We start from the raw sequence: 14,626 nt of genomic DNA, 5'->3' as shown, positions 1-14,626 counted from the left end.
CCCTTTGATTTTTTTTTTTTTCCTTTTTTTAAATTTAAAAAATTTAACCTAATTAACCTAGTTAAGCCTTTAAATGTCACAAAGCTATAGAAGTGTCTTTAAAAATATCTAGTAAAATATTATTTACTGTCATCATGCCAAAGATAAAATAAATCAGTTATTAGAAATGAGTTATTAAAACTATTATGATTAGAAATGTGTTGAAAAAAATCTTCTCTCTGTTAAACAGAAATTGGGGAAAAAATAAACAGGGAGGCTAATAATTCTGACTTCAACTGTATATAGCTAATATATTTCAATATATACAGTATGCATATAGTTGTAATTGTAATGGTTGAAAAAAATATGCAAACACAGCCATTTTTGCAACATTTTAAAATATTTGTGGCTTTTATTGCACATATTTTGTTGATTTTACAAAATCAACACTTTTATGTTATGTACAGTTGAAGTCAGAATTATTAGCCCTCCTGAATTATTAGCCCCACTGTATATTTTTTAATAGTTTTAATAACTTATTTTTGATAACTGATTTCTTTTATCTTTGCCATGATTACAGTACATAATATTTTACTAGATATTTGTCAAGATACTTGTATTCACCTTAAAGTGCAATTTAAAGGCTTAACTCGGTTATTTAGGCAAGTTAGAGTAATTAGGTAAATCATTGTATGATGGTTAGTTCTGTAGACTATCAAAAAAATATTGCTTAAAGGGGCTAATAATGTTGATCATAAATTGGTAAAAAAAAAAATTTAAACTGCCTTTATTCTAGCCAAAATGAAACAAATAAGACTTTCTCCAGAAGAAAGAATATTATAGGAAATACTGTGAAACTTCCCTTGCTCTGTTAAACATCGTTTGGGAAATATTTCAAAAAGAAAAAAAAAGAAAAAAAATAAAAAATTCACAAAGTTTTAACAGAATTATATACAGTTACAACTGTATGTAATTTGCATTTAATGCTATATATCAGATTTCTATATGGGGTTAAAGGAGTGATATGTTGCAAGTTCGTGTTATACTGTGTCTTTGGAGTTTTACAAACTGTTTGTGCATAAAAAAGATCTGAAAGTCTCGAAGGCTAAACCTTCAAACTTAAGACTCACCCATGACTTCCTAAAACACCTTATCCCAACAAGGCCCTCATGAATCCATGTCCCTCGGTGTGAAGATTGTCAACACACCACTCAAATGTATACGCAAAGAAGGAAGGTATAGTTTCCATTGAGAATGTTGAGGAAACGCTGTGTGTTTTGATATGAAAGTAAAACTACTTTCTTTAAACAACAAAACCTTCCCAATTTGTTCTGTTTAAGTCAACACTGTAAAAAATGCTGGGTTCCACACAATTCTTTGATGTTGTCCCAACACAAATCGATTAAGTTCACTGTTTTTAATAATTTAAGTCGACTTAATAAAATAAATCAATTAAGTTGTCCCAAAAAACCTTAAGAATTGTGTAGATTCAGTTTGTTTTAAATAAGTACTTTGAAAAAGCAGCTAATAAACTGAATCAATCAGCTTGGCTATCTGCATTTTCTGGATCATATTCAGCTTTTATTACATTAGGTACTAAGGTTGTCACATTTCTGTCACAAGCTTGAAATATTTGATCAATAACCATGCCTGGATAGCTGACCAATCAGAGCACATTGCACATATCAGCACATTGAGCTTTGTAAAAATGAATGTGTTTCTGAAAGTCAGGGCAGACACAAGCAATGACAACATCCTGTATGTGGAAGATGTTTTTTTTGTTTTGTTTTTTACTTTAAACCTTGTAAAGACATTGCATTACACTACCAAAGATGATTATTTTTTATTTTTTGCAACAAAATATGACCCTGTTGAATTCTGGAAAGTTTAAATGCTCACCGCAGTTGAGAGCCGTCTGTCCTCCCATGGAGAGCAGGATACCGTCGGGTCGCTCTACATTGATCACCTGTGTCACAAACTCTGGAGTGACAGGCAGAAAGTACACGGAGTCTGCCTGCTTGGTGCCAACCTCATTAGTCTGCACTGAGGCAATGTTAGGGTTAATCAGCACCGTTTGCAGGTTTTCCTCCTGCAGACAGAAACACAAATCAAGAAATACTGCTGTGAGAAAGAACACCTGTACTTTTGCTTCAAGTAGGTCAGTGGTTTTCAAACTGTGGTACAAGACATGACTCTGGAAAAGTACAACCCTAGAGATACAGTGGCGTGTGTGTGTGTGTGTGTGTGTGTGTGTGTGTGTGTGTGTGCATGTGTGTGTGCGTGTGTGTGTGTGTGTGTGTGTGTGTGTGTTTGAGATGCACTAAAAGGATTTTTTTGCCTTGTTTTATTAAAAAACAATTGGCTTTATATTTTGCAATATATTTGTAGCTTTTTTTATTCATTAAAATAGGTCACCGTTTTGATAACATTTGAAATTATAGATAGTTTACATAGTAAACGCATGCATTAAGCTACTGTATATTAGTTTATTGTTGCATCATAAAATCATTTTCACTCAACATGGACTGTTCATAGATATATACACTAGATATCGCATACAGACCCTGACCATGCGTCAATAGCCCCGCCACATTTGTACAGTGCTCCCAGGACACTAGTATAACTGCACCAGTCAAGACTAAAGCTGGACTGAAGATGCTGGACTTTTGCGCTGCATACAGGTGTAGTAATGAGCAAACAAAGAAAACAACGCATAAAGGCAGAATATTTCATAGGTAAGATTTTGTTTTTTACATTTGTGTTATGAATTTTTGTGCTCAACAAGTATTGATGATAAAACAGTCTCTTACTGCCCTGACCATGAGACAAAGTAGCACCAACTTGCACTAAATAATAGGCTTATGCTAGTTTTATTGAATAAAATAGGCAAACAATATAAATGAAATATGACAACAAAATGCTGCGGTGCTAGAAACTTGTATTATTGTCGGCTAAGTAAACGAGTCGTTCATAACAGAGATTCATTCACAAACGAATCACTCCCTCCTTTAGAATTAGAAATGAAAGCGGAGGGGGGTGTTTCTGGACATGGATTAGATCAAATTTAACAGGGAGGGAGGATAATACATTTCCATGCACACAAACACATCCTCTTTGTCGGCAATGTCCATGTGATCACTAATCCATCCCTGTAGAAAAGTTACGTAAAATTATAAATTTCGTAATTTAAAAAAAAAATTTGTATAAATGTGTATATATGTCTGGCTCTGGATGGCCAGTCCTCCACTACACCTTGGTCCCACATTCATTTAAAAGAAGCGTATTAAAACGGCGGATTTCTCTAATGACGCATTCCTTCCAATAGACAACAATAGCTTAGGCGATATCTAATGTAAATATCTAAGTAGTTTGTTAATAAAGCAGTCAACATTTGAAGGCACTACCAATATTTTCTACAAGTTCTACAGCATTTAAAACTAAGTTTTACATATTGTGGTACCAATACCTGATTTCATAGCTCTGCATGTGTAATAACAGTAACATCACAGGAAATAACTTTTATAAATGCACATTTGATAGTGGCTGGAGATGAGAGCAGAAAGAGCGTGAATTGTGATCCAGATGTAATCCACTTGGGCTACCAAAATTTTGTCAGATTGACAAAAAAACTTGCAAAACACGAGCATTTAATACCGAGTTCAGACTGCATGATTTTAGCCCTGATTTTGACTTGTCGACAGGTTTTGAGAAATCGCGGACACATGCCTGAAATCACAGGCAAATCGGTGCTCGTTCATGTGAGTAACAATCACACAGTGTGAACTATCAAAAACCCGATCTTAGAGAATCACCGATACCTGTGAGATATTTGGCATGCTAAATATCTGGACCTGTCGGCGATTCAAATCATGTCATGTGAAATGTGTTCTGATTGAAAACAACATCTGTGATTACCTACAGCCAATGAGAGAGCAGCATCCACTAGTATGGGTATGTGAAGGTCAGCGAGAGATTGGGGGAGAAGTCAAAAGCGCTCATTTTCAGTTCATTTGGACCCAAGAAATGGAGGAAAAACTAGTGTAAATTTGGCAGGAGCACCCGCGCTGTTTGACGTAACCCAAGCTTTTGAGTATATATAAGCCTGGAAAATGGCATGCCAAAATTCCATAACTTTTCCAGGCTTTCCATGACGTATGAACCCTGTATATACAGTATATACATATATAGAGAGCAAATTTAAAAAATAAATTATTGCAAAATTCATATTAATTTACATATGTCATTTTGTCTATAATACAGCCTAAAGATTGCCATGCAATTGTTTTTTGGGCTTTGTTATGCTATTGTCCCAGCTATCTTAGCAGAAAGTATTCAACAGTCAACCAGCTTCCACACATAGCATTTCTGCTAGTCCATTGACCACAAACTAGACTGGGACTGCATCAGAAATTGTATACATTTCTATTATATAACATGCAAAAAACAGGATGTCACAATACAAGTACTGTATGTATGAATTCACAGTACTCATATCAGAGTGAAAAAAACTGCCCTGTTGACCTACTACATCCAGCAAGACTCTGAAATGAGCATTTGATGGACACTTTACCATCAAATGGACCATGAAAGAGAATTTGAGAAAAATATCTCATATATGATGCTAAATGCTAAAAATGAGTTGCAGTATGAATGTACAAATATGGCACTTGGACGAACTGATATGATCAAAGGAACTATTTGCCAGAAATATCTGAAATGGATTGGATAATGTCAAGAGATCCAATCAGCAAAGATTATCAACACATCTTACCCTCATAGCTTTGACAGCCTGAGATCCAGAGTAGTCAAACTCTCCAGCCTGACCAATGGACAGGCCTCCAGACCCCAAGACCAGTACTTTGGATACCTTTTTAAAGCAAGAACAACTGACAAGTGTGAGCACTCAAACACAAACATGCCACATCGAAGAAAGGACTTCCAAATTGTGTAGTTTGTCTCCCCCACCTGGATTCTGGGAGGAACAGCAGGTTTCTTGGGCATCACGGATGCGATGCTCCCCTCCTTCCCCTTCCTTATCAGAGAGATGAAAGCATCAAACAGGAACTAAAAAAGATAATTGGAGAAAGTGCTCAAGTACACTGGCTGGTTTTTAATGAAATAATCAGTACCCCGCTGTGCAGGGCAGCCAAGTACGAGTCCCTACGGAGGTTTCAACACAACAAGATCAAGAGAGGACATTCAGCCATGAAAAACAGAAAGATCAGACTCTTCAGGATCCTCTGACAGTGCCGCGGTACCTCTGTGTCTGTGGGTCCTCCCTTGGCCTCAGGGTGGAACTGTGCTGTGAACACAGGCTTGGTGTTATGCATAATGCCCTGGAAGAGAAATAGAGAAAACAGTGTTAACCCAGATTCATGTAAAAAAAAAAAAGAAAAAACAAAGGTTTTTACGAATAGAAATCTATATATGTACTGTGTGTATGTATACAGCCCAACTAGACAGATGCCATAGTAGCCAAACACAATGTTGAGTTGTGTTACTTTAAAAGAGGTAAAGCACAAACATGAAGGCATTACTTAAAAACCTTCTGGCCACTTTTACATTTATTTTCAGCAGACAGTCATAGTTAAAAGGGCTATTTGTAAGAATGTTCATGTGTTGATGTTTAGTTTAAAAGGATGTGTGAACAGCTTGTAAGAAAAATAAAAAATAAATAAATAAAATGTATACATTGCAAATAGTCTATGAAAGCCTGTAGACTGATTTTTATGTGAAAGACTCAGCATTTTTAGGGAAAAACATGACAACCTGACTTCTAGTTGACCATTTGGTCTCAAAAGTGGCTTATATGAAAGGTAAAGGCCTCTAGATTACTCTTATTTTACCAAAATAAAATATGATCAGGCCTTGATTTTTAATTATTTAATTATGACAGTAAGATCTGACTTTGCTTAGACAAAAGTCTTGTCACTAATGTACAGTGAAATAATGTACAGTATATAATATAAAGTCTTGGGTATAGAATATAAAGTCTTGGTGCAGTGGAAAAAGAATTATTATTGTGTATGAATCCCATGAGCCTCAAGGACTGCATCCAATACATCTCTGCACTCAAATAACTTATTAATAAAGTCATCTGGAATGGCAAAGAAATCGTTCTTGCAGGACTCCCAGAGTTCATCAAGATTGTTTGAATTCATCTTCAATGCCTCCTTCTCCATCTTACCCCAGACATGCTCCATAATGTTCATGTCTGGTGACTGAGCTGGCCAATCCTGGAGCACCTTCTGTGCTTTCAGGAACTTTAATGTGGAGGCTGAAGTTTAAGGAGTACTATCCTGCTGAAGAATTTGGACAGATAATGGACAGATCAAATGTCTTGATACTTTGATGTTGCTATTCACTCTACAGATCTCTCGCACATCCCCATACTGAATATAACCCTTTCCTTCACTAACCTGACAAATTTCTATGAGAATCTTGGGTCTATGCTGGTTCCAATAAGTCTTCTGCAATATTTGTAATGATTGGGATGCAGTTCAACAGATGATTCCTCAGAAAAATCTACCTTCTGCCACTTTTCCAACTGATCAACTAGAAGTCAAGCTATTGATTGCTGCTCTTACAACTGGGATCGACGACAAGACTTGGGTCAGGTAGTGTACAATGTTCAAGACAATACTTAAAGAGTGTCAAGTGTGTCAGAAATAAAAGTGATTTCAAACTATGGTCTCACACAGCCAGATCTATATACAGTAGTCTACAGTCTCTATATTTCATAACAGTGCTCTTTTAATGACTTCATCTATCGCTATGATTAGAAGCCTTCAGTACTGTTGTTTTCTTATTGCTGTTGTACAAATTTTGTTATTTTGTTACTGAGAGGAATGCACACATATTTAAGACTGAAAACATATCATTCCCAGCAGGATGGGCAGCGTCTGGTGGTTTGTTAGGATCTTATCATCTTATTTTAATCAAAAATTGGAGAAAAAAAAACATTGCACTAAATATTAAATTACATTCAGTCTCTTTAGGTAGATTACATGTGCACAATTGCAAGTGACCACATAATAACCACCAGTGCTACTTATACCAAGCGATACTAAATTTTAAACACAGTCCATTTTAAGTGATACAACAGTTACAACTCTTTTCTGCTGTCTTTGAGCTTCAAAAAAAACTAACTTTCTTACTATTATTCACATTTTCACAAGTGTTAGATTGAAAAACATCAAGATATAAATGTGAGTAAAAGATGACAGAATTGTAATCTTTTAGAGTGAAACATCCCTCTTAGGCTAAATCAAGAGACACAGACCTCATTGGTTCCATCATTTGCGTTGATGAAGAGAGGACTCCAGCCTGGAGGAAGAGACTCGCTGTCTATGCCATACCCATGATTCTGAGCTGTGATGAAAGCCTGGCCTGTCATCACATTGACAACAGGCTGGTTTTGGCCCCTAAACCAAATGAGAACAAAGTCTTTTTAATTAGTGTCAAAAGATATATACCCTCTTCTTCAGCAATAGTAATTCTGCACTGCATTTGATTCGCAGATCCACAATAAGTCAAATATGACACATAATTATAACAATATGGTTTATATACAATAAAATATAATTCTATAAAACATAATCGAATAATAAGTTGTACCTGTTTCCCATTGGTAGTTTATAAGACTGTGCACCAGCCGCAAGGGCTGTAATTTGATTTCCCATACAAATACCAAAAACTGGCTGTGGACGGTCGCTTTCTAGTACCTGAAAGACAATATGATGACAGGGTGTGAATTATATGCATAATAAGACAATTTATGTTAATATATCCATATTAGTTTGTGGCTGAATTTCCTTTCACTTGTTTTTCAGTGTAAAAATGTTATTACTGTAAGCCACTTCACTTTAATGATGTGACATATTTCCAGGAAACCAGAGCCATAATTTGATTTAATATAATGTATAAATAGTGCTCAAATACATGTACAGTTTACACATTTTTATGTTAATTTGTTTACTTTCGCAGATTTCACCCCTACTCCTTTGTTTGTTTTGGTTTGCTCCTCTTTTGTTTTAAGTTATATTGGGACATACGAAAGTGAAAGATGGAGCAACACTGTTTTTTGACCGGAGTTCATTGTTATACTGCATGAGAATTTAGTAAACATCTTTAATTGGAACAAAATCCCGAGTCAATTTATTGCCCGGCTGGTTTCCTGAAAATATTTGATATTACATCCAGCATGTTAAAATTAAAACTGTGTCACAAAATACAAGTGTCAACCAAAAATTTTTATGTTTTTTTTTTTTATTATTTTGATTATTTATTTATTTTGGAATAATGCATACAGATAAATTGCTCAGTTGTTCACAATGATACTATTTATCTAACGTACCTTGCGAACATTGTGAATCAAGGTCTTAGCCAATGAAGGATCTCCTGGTCCATTGGAAATGAAGAGACCATCATACTCCAAACTCATCAGGTCTTGGTCCCACGGCACTAAATGGACCTCGGCTCCACGCTAGGATGTATAATATAAGTTTTGAAATATGACAAGCTGTAATGTCTATTGCTTTAAAATCGGTGTAAATTTTTTGTTGTACGATATATTGCACCAAAATATATTGTCATAAACGATGTTATTGTCATTTTAAAAACCATTTTATGCCACTCATATGCCAGAATGACAATATAATATCATCACAATGCAAGTTCACTCTTCCAAAGAACACATCATATTTTATTCTTAAGATTATTTAATTTATAGTCATTTTAATAATTTAATAATTAGACATTGGAATCAGAATGTGAAAACGCATATCCTGAATAAATATTAATAAATGTTAACAAAAAAGTGCATGGTAAATGTAACAGAGGCTGCGATAACTGCTACCAGATCTATTTTCAGTTGTCAGACACCCACATGAAAATACTACAGTCATTTATAATAAATACTACAGTGTTTTTTTTAACCATACTGACACTTCCAATAAAAATAGACACGTTGTGCAATCAGCTAAAATGTTTCTAGAATTGTTTTTTATGTATGGACGATATATACTGCATTACCAAAAATGATTGAGGTCATGTCCATGTGTTGTGCGGTAAGTCGATATAGTCACAGCCAAAATGCCTTACCTTTACGAGTAGTCTTATAATGTTGTGTTTGATTCCACAGTCAACAGCGACCACTTTGATGGGGTTACCTTTCCCAAACACTTGAATATCCTTAAGCAAGGTGAAAGATGGTGAACACTCACTGAAACTCCAATGCACAGCAGTGAACAATGATGAAAATGAAATATGCTGGTTACCTTGGTTGAGACCTCAGCTACAAGATTGCTCTGGTTTGGGTCCGTGATCTCCACTGGCTGTCCATCAAATTCAATCTTCCCCAAAACGGTACCCTTATTTGAGAAAAATCAATACATTTACAATATGTTTTGGATAAATTGTACATACTTAAAAGTAGTGTCAATGCACACCTTGTCTCTAATGATCTTTGTCAGCATCCTGGTATCTATGCCAAAAAGCGCTGGCACCTGCAGGCACAGGAAAAATTTGCATTTAATACATACTGAAAAAGTAAATGAAATTAAGATTATTTAATAAGAGAAACACACCTTTTCCTCTTGGAGCCACTGTGCTAGTGATTTCACAGAGTTCCAGTGGCTGTACTCAGCACTATAATCCTGAACCAGCAATCCTGACACCTTCCATTAATAAATATATTGAAACAAATTATTACTGAAGATGAGGGATAAACATACACAAGCAACTGTTTTGAATATTTTCCATGTTTTAATGTTCCACATTTTCTTATGCCCGGCAAAGCTGCATTTATTTTAACACAAAATAAAGTAAATATTATAACTTATTAAGAAATTAAATCAAGAAATTATAATATATAATTGATAATAATGGTATGGTGCTTAAAAATTATCATACAGTATATGTAGGAAACTGTGATGCACTTTACAAAGTCTTTTAGTAGTGGTTTAAAAACAAATTAGATGTCTTTACCATCACATAAGTAAAAATATTTTTAAAATATATTAATATAGAAACTAGTTGTTTTAATTTTATAACAATCACAATATCACATTATTCTTATAATAAATTATAGCCTACTGTTTTTGATCAAATATAGTTGAAGCCTGAATTATTAGCCCCTATTTATTTTTTCCCTAATTTCCGTTTAACGGAGAGACGATTTTTTCAACACGTTTCTAAACATAATAGTTTTAATGACTCATTTCTAATAACCGATTTCTTTAATCTTAGCCATGATGACAGTACATAATATTTGACTAGATATTTTTCAAGACACTTCTATACAGCTTAAAGTGACATTTAAAGCCTTAACTAGGTTAATTAGGTTAACTAGGCAGGTTAGGGTAATTAGGCAACTTATTGTATAACAATGGTTTGTTCTGTAGACAATCGGGGGGGAAATAGCTTAAAGGGGCTAATAATTTTGACCACATTTTTTTTTTTTTTTTTTAAAGTTAAAAGGTTTTATTCTAGCCGAAATAAAACAAATAAGACTTTCTCCAGAAGAAAAAAATATTATTAGACATACTGTGAAAGTTCTTTGCTCTGTTAAACATAATTTGGGAAATATTAAAAAAGAAAGAAAAAATTCAAACGGGGGCTAATAATTCTGGCTTCAATTGTACATTCAGCTTTGGTGAGCAGAAAAGTTTGCTTTTTTTAAGAGGTTTGGCCAACCATTTCATCCAAATATTGCATTTAAGGCATATATTTCATTAGTTTGTCCTTGTGCATCAACCGCATGATCTTGGTATTGCTTGTACTTTATGATCTACAGTACATGGCTCACCTGAATACGATCAGACTCCACATTTTTCTTCAGCCCCAGCTCATCCAGCTCCTGTGTATTGGGAACACCATAGTTTCCCACAATAGGGTAGGTTAGGGTCAGGATCTGCCCCCTGTAACTGGGGTCTGTAAGAGCTTCAGGATATCTGGAGATAACAGACAACATTTAAAGCTAATACCTGTATGATAGTAACCAAAAAACAAAATAACTAAGAGGGCAACTGTAAATATTGATTTAAAAGACTAAAGCGTTAGGACTCGTGTTAAAATTTTGAGAAGAGACTTTAAGTTTGAAAACTGTATTTGCAAAAATGTTGCAAGAATGCGGCGCCGCAGTGGCGCAGTAGGTAGTTCTGTTGCCTCACAGCAAGAAGGTCGCTGGTTCGAGCCTCGGCTGGTTCAGTTGGCGTTTCTGTGTGGAGTTTGCATGTTCTCAGTAAATATTGATTTAAAAGACTAAAGCGTTAGGACTCGTGTTAAAATTTTGAGAAGAGACTTTAAGTTTGGTTCTCCCTGTGTTCACGTGGGTTTCCTCTGGGTGCTCCGGTTTCTCCCACAGTCCAAAGACATGCAGTACAGGTGAATAGGGTAGGCTAAATTGTCCGTAGTGTATTAATGTGTATATGAGTGTGTATGGATGTTTCCCAGAGATGGGTTGCAGCTGGAAGGGCATCCGCTGCATAAAGCAAATGCTGGATAAATTGGCAGTTTAATCCGCTGTGGCAACCCCAGATTAATAAAGGTTTTAATCCGAAAAGAAAATGAATGAATGAATGTTGCAAGAATGGCTGGTAGACTGAAGCACTAGCTTAAAAGCTTAGCAGGAGTTCCAGCTAAACCATTTGGTCTCGAGATTTGTCATCTGGAAAGGTGTTTCTTCTGCACTTTCACTGCTGACAAAACAATATATTAATGCATGACCATATTCAGAGGATGCCTTCTCACCCAACTAGTCCTGTGTTGAAGACCAGCTCTCCAGCTGCAGACTGATCATGGCCAAAGGAGTAGCCCTTCATCTTCGTGCCATCTTCAAGCACCAGGTGTGCAGTCTGAGCCTAAAAAAAGTAGAATGAATTTAAAAGCAACAGATGTTTTCGTTAAGTGCAACAGGTATGTAATACTGTGATAAGTAATTATTTGAAAACAGATGTGTTAAAATAATCTGACACTGTAAAAAGGATTAGTTGACTTTAAAAAAAGGAAGTACAATTTGCATAATTATAAAAATGAAGTCAACTTAACAGTTCCAAGTTACAATGGGTTTACTTTATTTTTGTAAAGTCAACTTGTTGCTTTTAAGGCAATTGGTTTACTCGCTTTATGTAACTAATCACTTTTTACAGTGTACATGGAAGCGTCCACATTATCTAGAAGTACAAACAACATTAGACAAAGCCGCAAGCATTAAATAATTTAATAAACTTCTAAAATAAATTGTTGTATTCAAAGTTGTATACTAATAACATCTAATATGTTGATCTGTTTACTAGTGCAATTTGAGTATACTTCAACCACAGCGTGGCAAAAATTCTGGTTGCCTTAATTTTTTAAGCTAAATCAAATTAACCTTATGAGTTCATTAAACTTATATTTTGTTAAACTGACTTAAAACAGCTTGCATAACTTATAAAATTAAATTAAATTAGAACATAATTATATAACTTACTATAACTTACTAGTTACTGTAAACTAAAAACATATGCGGTCATGACTAATTGGTTATTTTTTTTACCGTGTTGTTCTTAGCCACATAGGACTACTGGATAAAATAAACATACAGTATTTTTGTAAATTGAAATACAACTTCCAGAATATTTGATTGTCATTTGACATAAAATGAATGATTAACCTCATCTTTCTTACCTTAAATCTACAAATTAAACGGTTGAACCAAATAACACACACACACACACCTTCAAGCTGAGCAGCCGCGTCGATGATCTCCAGCTTCTCCATCCCAGTCTTAGTGATTTGGCAACTCCACATATTGTTAATATTTTTGACATATTCTTTCCAGAACTGTTATATCCTTCTTTAAAATGCGTGTGACTAGATGTAGATACAAATGTAGAGAGTGTATTTTCTTTCAGGCACCGCTGTTTACCTGCTGACGCTGTGCGTAAAGTTTGACTGAGTATCTGTTGACAGAACAAACTTCTGACACGCTCAGCGCTTGCTCAACGAGCTGTGCTCTGATTGGTCAGTTTGACGTCGACGGCTAAAGATGTTCCATAATAGTATGATTCTCCGCGTTTCAAATCTGCAAATCCTGTTTGTGCCTCTTTTCTAAAACAGCGAATTAAAAATATGAATCTTATAATTATGCTAAAACAACTAATGTAGGCTAAGCTAATGTTTTATTATAGGATTTTAAATTTAACTGAAATAGCAGCGATGATGCTGATTAAAGTCCATTGCCAGGGGGGGTTCGAGTGGTTTTAAAGACCCATCTCTCACTTACAAAGCTCCAGAATGTATCCCATACACGAGCCCATTTGTCCTACTTTGACTGATATGTCATAATAAATTATGAAAATACACATTGAAGAAGTCTTTAAAACCAAGCAGAATCCTCTTTTGGCTGTTGCTTCAGCGATACTAAGGAAAGTTAAATGTGCTGACCAGTTTGTGTTTGCCTAATAAATGACAATAGTCTAGATTTTAATTAAAACTTGAACAGCATCCTTTTGTCTTATGATATGTGATGTAATAAATTTGCATTTCAAAAATAAGTATCATTCTCGTATTTTTTTCTTCTTAATCTTTAGGAAATGTTTATTGTACATCAAAAAGTGTGGTGGATGATCATCCGACAAGCCAATCCAGCAAAAATAATAATGCTTAAAAAGCATTTAAAACTCATAATTAAATTAAAAAAAATAATAATAGGCGAATAACTGCAAAAAGGTCTCTATTTTAAGAAAAAAGAACCACCCCTTTCACCAGGCTGCCTACGGTAACTACATAGACGCTTCCACATTATGTAGATGTAAATTACAACATTAGACAAAGCCGTAAGTATAAAATTATATATTTAACTTATAAAAAATTTAAGTTATATTCAAAGTTGTATACAGACTAAAAGCATCTTATATGTTAATCTGTCTACTAGTGAAGTTTGAGTAGACTTCAACCATAGTGTGTCACTGTGGGAGGGGGAAAACTGGATCCAGGATAAAAACAATGTAATATGCCATGCAATATGGCAACATAACATCATAGTTCTAGATGACAGACACCAAGAAATGTAGCTCAGACCATTAATCTTTAGTGATTTATGATAATGGAATAGCCATACAAGTCACAGCACTAAAATTAAAACATAAATTATTGATTGGGTATTTTAAAAGTAAAAACTCTAACATTCTAAGGAAGAAGCACACAGACTGATGAAACTACAGCGCTCCCAGACCATGCATTTGCAACTTCGCTACAGTGAGCAAATCCCTGCTCTTTTCCTCTTCTTCAGACAATAGCGAGAGCCCCTATCAGGGGATTAAAGTTAGTGCAGGACTTTGCTGAGCATGCTGGGAAAGCTCATAGCCAAGGCCGCCACTCTGGTGGATTCAGCAGTCTGTCAGAAACAGCACATAATGTGTAGCACCATTCAGCAAAAAACAATATGGATCAACTCTGTGTGACTTAAATGACCTCTGAGCTAACATGCCATGTGAAATGCCGAGTTGATTGGTCAAAACTATGGCAGGTCATCTGCAGTGACAACTTGAATACAAACTAGGTCAAGGTCTGTTTGACAGAATTTTCATGCATGAACTGGTGTGAACTGGCATGAACTGGTCCCACTAACAATTTATTTGTTAGTCACTAACAATTTATTTGT

General features: G+C 35.1%; 1 protein-coding gene across 1 annotated transcript in view; it reads right to left on the bottom strand.

Moving 5' to 3' along the window:
- The window catches only part of cps1 (carbamoyl-phosphate synthase 1, mitochondrial), an 89,128-nt gene extending 76,337 nt beyond the window's left edge, over nt 1-12,791 (bottom strand). Inside the window, exons 1-14 of the mRNA XM_056464817.1 lie at nt 12,699-12,791; nt 11,731-11,840; nt 10,787-10,931; nt 9,567-9,656; nt 9,429-9,485; nt 9,258-9,350; nt 9,082-9,171; nt 8,336-8,464; nt 7,597-7,703; nt 7,262-7,403; nt 5,238-5,315; nt 4,945-5,043; nt 4,751-4,846; nt 1,879-2,068 (exon numbers count right to left, since the gene is read on the bottom strand). Of these exons, the coding sequence (XP_056320792.1) occupies nt 1,879-2,068; nt 4,751-4,846; nt 4,945-5,043; nt 5,238-5,315; nt 7,262-7,403; nt 7,597-7,703; nt 8,336-8,464; nt 9,082-9,171; nt 9,258-9,350; nt 9,429-9,485; nt 9,567-9,656; nt 10,787-10,931; nt 11,731-11,840; nt 12,699-12,791 (1,519 nt within the window). The remainder of the gene's footprint in view (nt 1-1,878; nt 2,069-4,750; nt 4,847-4,944; nt 5,044-5,237; nt 5,316-7,261; nt 7,404-7,596; nt 7,704-8,335; nt 8,465-9,081; nt 9,172-9,257; nt 9,351-9,428; nt 9,486-9,566; nt 9,657-10,786; nt 10,932-11,730; nt 11,841-12,698) is intronic.
- Nucleotides 12,792-14,626: the final 1,835 nt, after the last annotated feature.

Source organism: Danio aesculapii, chromosome 9, assembly GCF_903798145.1.
Source record: "Danio aesculapii chromosome 9, fDanAes4.1, whole genome shotgun sequence".
NCBI lineage: Eukaryota > Metazoa > Chordata > Actinopteri > Cypriniformes > Danionidae > Danio > Danio aesculapii.
This window is presented reverse-complemented; position numbering and strand designations above follow the sequence as displayed.